The following is an 11,799-nucleotide window of genomic DNA, read 5'->3' as shown; positions in this document are numbered from 1 at the left end:
TGCTCGGAGGCACTTCACTTTGCAAGCGCGGGCTTCCCGCCATCCCTTTTGACACCCAAACCCTTTCGGTCGCTTTGAAATCCCCAGTCTTGCCAAGCCAGGTGGCAGGAGCGGGGACACGTGGTGAGCTCCCGTCTGTAATTCAAAGCTCGCCATCCCAGCCCGGCTGGGTCCGGCTCAGCCCGTGACAATACACACTCCAGGACAGCCTCAATTACAGCCCCGAATCATGTTTGCAGACAGGTAAGGGTACGCCAGCCGGTAACCGAGTCCTCTGATGTGAGTGTATTTACAGGATACTTAGGTAATATTTACAATAGTTATTTTGCGGATGCTGAAACAGGATAGCCACGTCCCACGCCACCCTATCCGGGTGTCTCGGCGCTGCCGAGAGGCTCCCAGTACACGTGCTGGCTACCCAGAGCTGGGTCAGGTATCCGCACTGGGCATGGCCTCCCGCAAGCACTGCCTTCGGTAATTCTTGTGTTTGGCAAGCGAAAACACAAGGTGGCTTACTCAGAAGTATCACATGGCAGACAATACTTGGCAACTTCACCACAGACAAAAAAAAACCACCCACACTTGAAGGCAGTGCAGGAGCTTTCATTCAAGGCACATCTTGCTGCTCCGGTCTGTGATAGCCACATCTTTGACAAATATATTTAAAAGGAATTAGCAGTTGTGCTGAGAGAAAAAAAAAAATAAAATAAAATAAAATTCCCTTTTGCTCATAATAGCAGATGCCTGAGGATGTGTCGAGGCACCCAGCTCCCAACCTCTCCTACAAATATAGCTTATGGATCTCTAACGTCACACCCAAAGTGCAAAGGTTTCATGTGAATTTATGCATCGCTATTGAGGCGTAGCAGAAAAGAGCAGAGAAAATGAACAGCGTGTTTTACACATGGGTCGTACACAGAACTTCTGCGTGTAATAAAGTCTGAGGTTACACACTGTGAGCTGGATCGGTGTCCTGCTTTGAGGACTTTTCAGCCAAACCCTGTTTTAGCTAAAATACTTTTGGCAACATGAGACAGTTCTGCAGGTTTCGGTCAGCTCTGCTCACCCCCACCACGAGTTACATGACCCGGGTGGGTGGGCGCGGGGCAAAAGGATCCTTTTGTTTGAGGGAAAAATAAAACCCTTTGGTTTTTCAGCACACCTGAAAACTTTAAAAAGTAGGTCTCTGTCCTACGAGAAAGAATTCCCCAAGTCCCTGTGGTATTTCCCAACAGGCTGCAACCAAAAAAAAAAATAAATAATACAGTATTTACACAGCACTGCTGTCACCTTAATAAAACTTGAAGAAAAACCGCAGAATCCAAGTAATTTAGAAAAGGCAACCACACTGTAGTGCATTGTCAGTTAATAAAAGTATGCCTAAGTATGCATTTACTCAGGACAAGGTTATATTCAGAGTACCCTCTCAGCATGTTAATTTACTTTTATCAGCTCCCTTACTGACACAAAGAAGAAAGTTCCCAGCTATCCAAAAAGCCTTGAAACCTACGGTGGGAAATTTTTAATTCATTCTGGGGCTAGTGGAGCAAGTCTGTGACTATTTGCAGCCCAGGCCTTGCAGGTTTATCAGATTTCCAGTCCTGAGATGTACCTTTTAGACTGACAGTAAAAATAAATCAATGCTTTCTCACCAAGGCTGCAAGGGGAGAGTTCATTTGCATCCAGCAGCAGAAAGATGGAGACAGATCACCGGATCGAGGATTATTTCTCTCTGGGTGCTTCTTGTCACTTTTTTTTTTTGCTCCTTACCCTTAATTTTGTATGTGTTGCAGGACGCACCAGACTAAAAATAAAGCCTTGGGATGTTTCGCAGGAGGACTTGAAATCGGATCCCACAGTTGTGAGATTTATTCCAGGACTGAGAGACTCCTTGGGGCTGGTGGGATCAGAGCACGCCGTCAGGACCCGCTGCCTAATATTTAAATCCAGAGGTATTTATAGCCAACAGCACCCTCCGCTGTGTCATTACTCCGTGTTATCAGCCACAGCCCTAAATCACTTTGTACTTCACTTCCCGATTGAAGTGAAACATGCAGAGCTTGTCTAAGTACCGAAAAGCTGGATAGTCAAACAAGAGAGGATGGGATGGGATGGGATGGGATGGGATGGGATGGGATGGGATGGGATGGGAGAGGATGGGAGAGGATGGGATGGGAGAGGATGGGATGGGATGGGATGGGGAGAGGATGGGAAGAGGATGGGATGGGGAGAGGATGGGATGGGATAGGATCGAATGTTTCTGTTGGAAGGGACCTACAACGACCATCTAAGGCCAGCTGCCTGACCAGTTCAGGGCTGCCCAAGTTAAAGCACGTTATTAGGGGCATTGTCCAAATGCCTCTTCAACACTGACACGCTTGGGGCATTGACCACCTCTCCAGGAAGCCTGTTCCAGTGTTTGACCACCCTCTCGGTAAAGAAACACTCCTAATGTTCAATCTAATCCTCCCCTGACGCAGCTTTGAACCAGCTCCAGGTGTCCTGTCACTGGGTCCCAGGGAGAAGAGCTCAGCACCCCCCACACCCCCTCCTCAGGAAGCTGGAGAGAGCAACGAGGTGGCCCCTCGGCCTCCTCCTCTCCCAACCAGACAAGCCCAAAGTCCTCAGCCGCTCCTCCGAGGACATTCCTCCCAGCCCTGCCACCAGCTCTGTTGCCCTCTGGATGCATTCAGGGACCTTCACATCCTTCTCAAACTGCGGGGCCCGGAACGGCGCACAGTGCTCACGGTGAGGCTGCACCAATACTGTACACAGCGGGATTTTTTTAGTTTTTGAAGATAGCGCTATTTTTCTTTTACTTTACTCTAACTGTAATTAGGACAGGTTTTTGTAATAACAATCTTACATACTCTATAACTGACTTCAATTGATTTTTTTTTTTTTTTCTTAAGGCTTCTACTGAAATTCTGACTTGCCTTGGAAGAAACAAATTCATTTAAGGTACACAAAGGATCAGCATTTGTTGCAAAGCCTACGCTGTAGCCGTCTTCAATCCAAGCCCGGATAAAGTGCTGCTTTATCCCTCTTAGGCTCTCGTTTCTGCAAATACCGGGATCCGTGGCACTTCCCTGCGCTTCTCCTTCAAGCACCCCGTGGTGCAGCGCTGGTCATTCCAGCCGGAATGAAGGCGGGCGGGCAGGCAGCTCACCGCACGCCTTTCGAGTTGGATGTACGGGGCTGTGCAAGGTGGGCACCTGCTGCCTCTTTTTCTGTACAAGTGCTTTCTGCAGCTGCCTCCTGCCTGCAGCGCGGTGCCCAGGAATCCTCAAGTCAAATTAACTTTGCCCACAAGGCTCACCTTCCTCCGGCTCTTGTTATTAATGCACGCACCTTGTGGAGTGACGAGGAGCTTACAGCATCCATCTCCTTTATCTAACGATTATTTCCTGGAGAAAAACGCTTCATGAAATTCAGCTTCCCCAAACACTACCAACCTGACCCCCCGGGAGGTTTCCTCAGACCGGTGTCAGTAGGACAATACATCGTCCTCGCTACTGACTCCAGAGGAAAGGCAGCGGCTGTGTGGTCCCTCTCTGCCCGTACCCATCCGTAGGTATGTGGTAAGGAGGTGCTGGTGCATCCACAGCTAACTCTGACACGCAGGTCAAATATTTACCTCTTTTAGGGATGTTCTGGCCCAAAGTCCGAGCTCTGATCCCATGATGTGATGCCACCGAGGGACGTGTACCCAGGGGTACCAGAGCTGACATACACCTTCCATCCTCTCCTATGTGATGCTTTTCCTCACTCCCCGACACCACAGCCTTTTCGACTCCAAAGTGTTAAAAAACACGTGTTTTTAAGACGGACAGGCATTGAGGCAAGCTGTTACGGTGGCGGGAGGAGCAGAGAAGCACGTTTGAAGTGGTTTTACTAATAACACGCTGGACGTGTTTGAATCACCAGCAAGCTCGCAGCTCTCATTAGTTTCTTGATTGAGCTTGACCTATTACAGGGACAGCGAGACTGCTCGTCGTGCTAATGCCAGGGTGCCCCCAGCCACAGGAAACAAGAAGCCCTGGAGAAACCGGGCAGAGCTGGAGAGCGCAGAGGCACGGGCACGGGCTGTCCGCACAGCGCGAAGGAGAACCCCCCTGGCCGGCACACAGCGTGGCACACATCCCTGGCGCGCTCCTGGCCGTGCTGGGACAGCGCTCGGTGGGCCAGGAGCCCGTGAAACTTCATGATCCATCCCCAAAAAGGGGACAGAGGAACCAGAGGCTCTCTTTTTTTCTTTTTTTTTTTGTCCTGCAGAGGTGGCTAAACACATGGTACATCTTCCAAGGCAGCCGCTGATGGAAGGCTCCCATCTAGCTGCTGTCAACCTGCTCTCCCTGCAGGAAGAACTTTGCCAAAACAGGTATTATTTAAGGAAATTAAGCGTTCCAGGTAAGTGAGTCACCAGGCTCAGCAGCAAGAAATAGGAGAGCCATTAATCTCAGTACAGAGCCCTGCATGTGGCACGGGCAGACTGTCAGCCGCTCAACCCCGGGACACAGCTGGGTGATGGGAGCTGCGGCACGCTGCTGAGCCACGGCGTGTCACCAGGACCCCAAACGGTTTGTTCCTGTAATTAATCTCTTCCTCCGGTTACATTTCTCTTTTTCCACGGTAATGACTCTCTGTTTGTACCCGTCAAAATATTATTCCGCAGTCGCACGGCATATTTAAGCGGTGACACATGTCAAAGCTTAAGGAAAGCTTGCTGTTAATTAGAAACTTAATAAACTAAATTTACGATACACGCCGGCTGACAAGTCATAGGGATGATGTCCACTTTTTACTCTGCATTTAGTGGCACAGTGAATACCCCGCCTGGACACCGCAAGGGCTTGCACCGTTCGTCTTCTCCCTCTTACTTGCCCTGAGAGCTGAAGATGCTCCTCACCCCCACGCGTGGCATCACCCTGACCCGGACAGGACCGCCACCTCTGCCCGCCACAGGCAAGAGCTAGAAGGGAGCCCACATACCTCGGGACTGACGTTAGGTACGTTAAGACTTTAGACACGGTCTCCTCGGGCACCTCGTTGAAGCGAGCGTTGTCGGGGAGGGTGATAATCCAAGCCTTGTCCTTCCCTCGGCCACCTGGAACAAAGACAAGGATGCTGCCCTGGGCGCGCTTTGGAGGAGGGCCAGCAGCGAAGCCCGGGTCCACCAGTCAGGGCAGAAAACACGCTGCCGCCGTTATGGAGGGGTTATTTTTGGTTGTTTTTGGTTTTTTTTAACATCACCAGAATAGCAAAACCGGGTCAAATCCTGCCCCCGATTCCAAGCACAACACACACGCACAGGTGGTAGAAAAGAACGTATTAGGCACCGGGTATTTCCTTTATTTACTGAGCGTATTTTACATGGGACAGCAAAGGAAGTCGGAAATACAAGGACAAATCAGCATGCTGCTCTGGAACCTATAGAAATACATTTCAAAGCAAAACGCTTGTTAATGAGTTGAGTGTTTGAAGGGAAGAATATTTGAGAGTATGCCTTGAGACAGAAACCTAATATTTTTCCAAACTTCTTCCATGTTTTATTAACAACATTTCTAGTGGCATCGGAGACTACCTGATGGATAATATCCCGTGCAGAGTATCATTTTGCCAAACAGCGCGGAAGTTCATCTGGAGTATTTAATTACCGCCCAAAGAGAGAGAGACCCTGGAGAAGTTCACTGTACTCACCAGAAAGAAAAGCAAACTCTTTCATCAAATCGTCGCTGATGTCCTTTGCACAGATGGGTATTGCGGTTTCTGGAAAGAAAAGCAAAAGCAGCAGTGAAAAAGGAAGCAAAAATCCAAAGCAAACACGTTTATCAACCCAAAAGTGGGACTTGAACCAAATGCAGCTTCCCTAAAATACACATGAAATTTCCTAACAGAGGGTTCGCCTGGAAACCAATGACTCTAATGGGGAAAATGCCCTAAGTCAGTAGCAAATACATCCTACCTAACGTACTGAGGGAGAGCTGCCTGGGAGCTTGAGCGCCCTGCCCCCACCAGGGTATAGCCAATATTAATATTTATATTTTGGAGCTGCTAAATTTGCCCCCTTATTTTGCAGACCCCCCCAGTGCCTCCTTGCCTCGGCAATACAACGGGCCGAGGTTTCTGCTGGGAACGGCAGCGTCCAAGGCTGCCACGCTGGGAAGAAGGTTGGGTTTTCACACTGTTACAGTCTTTAATTTTGAGCAAATAAACTTCTGAAATCATGTTTTCATCTGGCGTGGGGCCACATGCACTGCAAAGGCTGTTGTTCTTATGTTCGGTTATTAGATTTCTTTTTAATTAAATAATGGGAGAGGCTGTTTTAATACCGTATTTAGCACGCCGACCATTTCAGTGGCAATGAAGCACATCGGAGCAATATACGTGACTTTACCTTTCCCTGGGAGAAGGAAACAAAACCCGGGCTGCCTAAACATGAGGGGAGCTTACAGCTGGTAGACATTTTTCTGGATTATCTGTAAATGGAACGATAGCTAAAAATTAAACATCCTTGTTCCCGCAAATAAATGTTTTAAAGCACATCCATACAGATTAAAGTCCTTGTGCTTTCACGATAATCAAATTTTAAACACTGATTATTTTACAGCAGTCGGTCCCAGGGAGTAATCTTGGGGCTGGTTTAAGTCACACGGGCTGCATACTTCAGCACACTCCAGCGTAATCAATATTTATTCTATTTCACTTTTCCCAAAAGCTCTCTGGTCACTCCTACTTTACCTAAGGATGTCTCGGGCCTCTAACGGCCGCGTGGAGCTGCGGCACAGCAGCCCAGAGGTGCCCGGGGGGACGGTACTGTGCCTCCCGTGGTCCCCACCGCCCACCGGCTCCTCTCTGCTCTCCCGCGCACGCGCTCCTATTTTCTCCTCTTGGAGATAAAAACGTTATTTTGGTTTGTTAAGGATGGAGCCTGAGCCCCACTGGCATCTACAGAAACATTCTTCATTTTAACAGGCCCCAGAATTGGCCTTGGTAAGGAAGAAGTTTGTCTTGCGAGATATTTCAAATATTTCTCTCTCATTCAACTGCTTCACCCAACCTGAGGACAAGCAGAGGCAACAGATTTCTTCCCTATGAATCAAATTTTTATTTCCCAGCTTAATAGTTTCATACTGATAAAAATCCCATTTAATAACTTAACGAGCTCCAACTCATGAAGCGGATGACATTAAACACGCGGGTCTTTGAAAATACAAAACAACCCCCCCCCGGCCGCGCACGCTGTGGGGCTCTTCTCGGCCGCATCGGCAGCGGGGGCGAAGCCCGTCCCCACCGCCAGCTCACCTCACCTCCCCCTGCTGCCCTCTCGCCCCGAAAACGCAGCCAGTGGCAAGCCAGGCAAAGCTTCGCCCTGCGCCAGAACGCCAGCGCTCGGCAGGAAAAGCAATCGCGGCTCCGGGTTGCAGTAAATGCAGCTTTTGTTTCTGGCTCCGCAGGGATACGGGAGGGAAATGCCGGTGTATTGACAGCCCTCCAGGGAACAGGCTGGGGAAAGGGGGTTAACCTTGGCACGGTAAAAAAAAAATTTAAAAGAATTTTAAAAATCACTTAATTTCTAAGTTTTTTTGCAAGACATTTTCTCACTGAGGACAACCTATCTATCTGCGGCCTTAAACTAAGCTGGAGACTACCACGGTTGGAAAAAAAGTAGCGTTTTTCCACAGGTATTTTCAAACTTTCTTTTCCAGAAAAGAAATACCGTCTCAAAAATGCGTCCTTTAACCCCAGAGTCTGGTGCTTATTCTCTCAAGTCTCTCTTAGCCGCAATTTCCCACTGATCCTCACAGCAACCGCAAAAACCAGCAGATGTTTTAATCCTACCCGTGCTGGGAGGGGGGGGGGGAGCGCAGGGGGCCCCCCTGAGCCGCGTCCCCTGCCAACGCGGGCGCAGGCCACCCCTGTCCCACGCAGCCCACCAGCTCAGCAAGAGCCATCAGGGCCACCCACGGCCGCAGGTGGACCTGGCATTTCTGGGTTGGAGGCGCAAAGCACCCCAGGACGGGGGTTCCCACCACGCTCGAGGAGGGACCCACTTTGGGGCTCCTGGTTTCCAGCCAGGACCTTGCTCCCCAACATTTTATTCCATGGAAGGTTTCGTCCTTGACTTTGGCACAGGGGTGGAGAGCCATATTCCTAAGCACCGTTATGACTCCAAGATTCTCACCTCCCAAGGGATGACATTTTTGGGAGAGGACATTCAGCACCTTGAGAAAATCAGGCCCTTCCGAGCAGTCCTGAGTTGAGCACCCAAAATAACTCATCAGAGGAAAAACTAGGCGGGAGTAATTTACTTCAGGCAGTGAAGGCTCGGTGAGGATTTCCCTTACAAATCCTCTCCATCTCCCACGGGGTAGGAGAACCCAACGAGGGACGGAGGAGGAGGACGGCTGCCCTCTGGTAAGGTCAAGGCACAACAACAGGCTGATTGTGGTCCCGTTAGAGCCGCTCTTTGGCCAACCCATCGCTCGCTCTGCATTGGCCATCGAACTCAACCTCCCGGGCCAATCCTAGGGAAAATCAAGCGCTGGCATGGAATTCACAAGCTTATTGCTGTGCCCGCGGCACATCAGTTGGATGTTGCTGTAAATCCTGTACCGAAACATGACCTTTGTCCTCAGTGTTAATCTCTGGGAAAAAAAAAAAAGCAGTGAAAGGCAGTGGGGCACCAAAGATATCCACCTCTCAAACAAGGCTTCGGTTGATATTCATTACCAAACTGGGGGTTTCTTATTTGAAGGACACTCTTGGGACAGTACAGAATAGATCCCGGGGTACTGCCCGGCACGGGCGATGCACGGCACAGCCTGCATCTCGCTCGGCACGAGGCGGAGGAAGTCAAGGTTTCACGCAAGTCCACTCGTTTCTCTTACAAAGAGGCTTTGTGATCATCAGCTTACTAGAGCTGTGCTGTTACAAAATCAAGCCTGAACCCCTCGTCTTACAGCAGCCCAGAGCCCTTTACAAACTACACCGCTATCCCCACACAGTTGGTATGACCTCAGGCTTCAGGGTCTCGCTAAAAACAAGCAGCATCCGGATGATAAATTGTCATAACAGTGTAGTAACATTTTATTTTTTTTTTATATCGGCTCTAAACTGGGTATTTATAAAATGCTGCTGCAATTGTTACATTCAGAGACTCCTCTACGGAGGAGATCGTTGCCATGACAGAGAGCTTCGGAGGATGCGTGAAGCCAAGCGGGGAAAAGACAAAGGGGAAATACAGAGTCTCTACGCTTCCAAGAAAAACTAACGTGGCTCAGCAGGGAGCCCTGCTGCATCCAGCCTGTCCCCATCATTTGGCTTGCACAGCCCAGAACATTTTGCTGGGTCCTCTCCATAGGACCGTATCTCAAGGCCATCGCACCAACTGGGGTTGTAAGAGTGATGCTCATTGTTAGAGATGTTCCCTTTCGAGGCGATTCAAGCACAGCGGGTCTTTCATGCGCAGTGGAGGTCTGCAGTGACATTCAGCGAGGGGACAGCTACAGCCCGAGTCCAAATTCCTCTTGTAAAACTCAATTAAACTCTGAAGTGCTTTGCTCTTCGGTAACTATTGTTTTCTTTTCTTTCTGAAACTTCGCAGGCCCGCAGCATCTGCAGACAGCAGCTGTGTAACGCATCTGCCAAGCTGATGTAACAACGCCTTACGCCTCATAACACTGACCAAATATTGCTTGCAACTATAAAATCCATTTGGAGATGGCTTTGTTGTGAATGAAGAATAGCAGCTTCTCAGGCGAGGGCTGCTGCCGTAGTCTAGGAAACAAAACTGAAGTAAATCAAATGAAAAGGGTAAATGATCACGTTGAGCTTCTCCATGAGCTGCTTGTCCTCAGCTGCTTGTCCATTTGGACATCTACATCCAAGGAAGCCGTGTCAAGGCAGTCTGCGAATCAGCACATTTGTAACCTACTTCCATTTCCCTGGGTGACTTTCTGGGCTAACCGGGGTCATCAGCCAGCGTCTGTCTCGGGTCGTCCCACCGCAGGAAGGTCCACCTGCCTCAAAAGTCCCTTTGAGGGTAACAACACCCGTAAGGCAGACCTACGCAAACCAACAACGTCTGCAGGAAGGTGCGATGCTCGGGGAGCTTCGATGTGCGTGACTTGTCCTGACTGTCCACGCCAGCGCCAGGGTGAGCGTGAAGGTTGAGCCATCCCCGTCCCATCTGCTGTGTGCCGGAGAGGGGACAGAAATCCCTTAGAGCAGAGCGCCCCAACCACGAAGCCAGCTTCTCCGGCTGAAGTGGCTCTGCTTTGCAAAATTAAATGTTCATCGGGGCAGAGAATAGAAACACAGTCCTGTACCTGAGGAGAAAGACCAACGCACCGCCCTGCCGCTGGTCCCCCTAACCCAGCCCGGACTGCTGTACCCACTCAACAGGAGGGACCCCGCAGCCCATCGCTCTGGGCGCTCTCTTTGGATCAGGGGAACCATTTCACCAGAAATTTAATTATCTGCAAAAAGCCGAAGAGCTCCTCCAGGAAGAGTGACAGAAATCCACCCCACCGCAGCTGGCCGCAGGACACCCGAGTGTCCCTCACCCCGGTGCGCGTCCCGGCCGCCGAGCCTCACCCAGCTTTCTCCCTGAGCAATTTCAAAGGACTTTGGATTCAATCCAGCACACAAGAAGAAACGTCGCCATTCGCCCTAGCGGCACACCCTGTCCAGAAAGCAAGACAGAGGGAGTTATTAGAGGGGAAAAAAAAAAAAAAACAATAAAAATACTGTTTTATACTCTCTGCAAACTGCCCTACCGTGAACGACACGCTTGGATGAGGTCTACTCAAAGCCTGTCCAACAGCACGGAGCCGAGGGACAGGGTGCGTGTCCCCGGCTGCGGGGCAGGGGCACGGAGACACGCTGCCCTCACTGCCCACCATGTGGCCAGTATCTTCCCAGGGATGGTGTCCCACCTGCACGCTCTCCAGGCGGTGGCTTCCCCGACAAGCTCACACCTGGAGTCCCATCCTAATTTCCATCCACCCCTCCTGCCTCACCGTCCTGCTCCGTACCTGCCCAGGAAGAGGACAGGATGCTGCGTGCGCGCAGAGCCGGGGGGGACGGTTGGCACAGGGTTCCCGGGAACTGGGGCCAGGAGGGGCTGGCGGCCGGCCAGGCGGCACGGCGCCGGCGGAGATACCCTGCCGAACGGCACGTTCCTCGGAGAACAGGACATTGTGCTCCTCAACAAGGCCTGCTGTATTCACCCAAAGGTTATTCGACGGGATCTGGTCTGAGCGGAGGACGGAGAGCCGAGGTCCGGAGGTTGCGTCCTGGCTTTGAGACCAAACTTTTTGGTAGTTCTGAGCAAATTGTGTCTCCCACGGCCTCAGTTCCTCTTTCGCAAATGGGAACTGGCACACGTGCCAACAGGATACGATGTTAGCAAAGGGCCAGGAGCATGGCTGATGACAAGAGCAGAAAAGACCCCAGCAGCCACCATCCACCAGGCAGAGGTGGGTGTCCACATCTGCACGGGTTGTTCGAGAGCTGGGATCGAAGGGCGGGCGTTACAAACCCCGATGAACTGTCAGATGGTGTCCCCATCCCTGGAGGGATTTAAGGGTCGTGTAGATATAGCGCTCAGGGACATGGTGTAGTGGTGGGCTGTCAGTGTGAGGTTAATGATCGGACTCGATGATCTTACAGGTCTTTTCCAATCTGGGAGATGCTGTGATTCGGTGTGGGGCTAACCTGCACAGCTGGGTAGGAAAAGGTCTCCACAACCCACGGGACTGGATTCTGCATGCACCGAAGAACTGAAAGTCTCGG

At 50.7% G+C, this 11,799-nt stretch overlaps 1 protein-coding gene across 1 annotated transcript in view; it reads right to left on the bottom strand.

Annotated features, from left to right (window-relative positions):
* The window catches only part of MCF2 (MCF.2 cell line derived transforming sequence), a 43,962-nt gene extending 38,207 nt beyond the window's left edge, over window positions 1-5,755 (bottom strand). Inside the window, exons 1-2 of the mRNA XM_009881691.1 lie at window positions 5,701-5,755; window positions 4,993-5,107 (exon numbers count right to left, since the gene is read on the bottom strand). Of these exons, the coding sequence (XP_009879993.1) occupies window positions 4,993-5,107; window positions 5,701-5,725 (140 nt within the window). The 5' untranslated portion in view covers window positions 5,726-5,755. The remainder of the gene's footprint in view (window positions 1-4,992; window positions 5,108-5,700) is intronic.
* Window positions 5,756-11,799: the final 6,044 nt, after the last annotated feature.

The sequence above is a fragment of the Charadrius vociferus genome, unplaced genomic scaffold, assembly GCF_000708025.1.
Source record: "Charadrius vociferus isolate BGI_N301 unplaced genomic scaffold, ASM70802v2 scaffold472, whole genome shotgun sequence".
Taxonomy (NCBI): domain Eukaryota; kingdom Metazoa; phylum Chordata; class Aves; order Charadriiformes; family Charadriidae; genus Charadrius; species Charadrius vociferus.
This window is presented reverse-complemented; position numbering and strand designations above follow the sequence as displayed.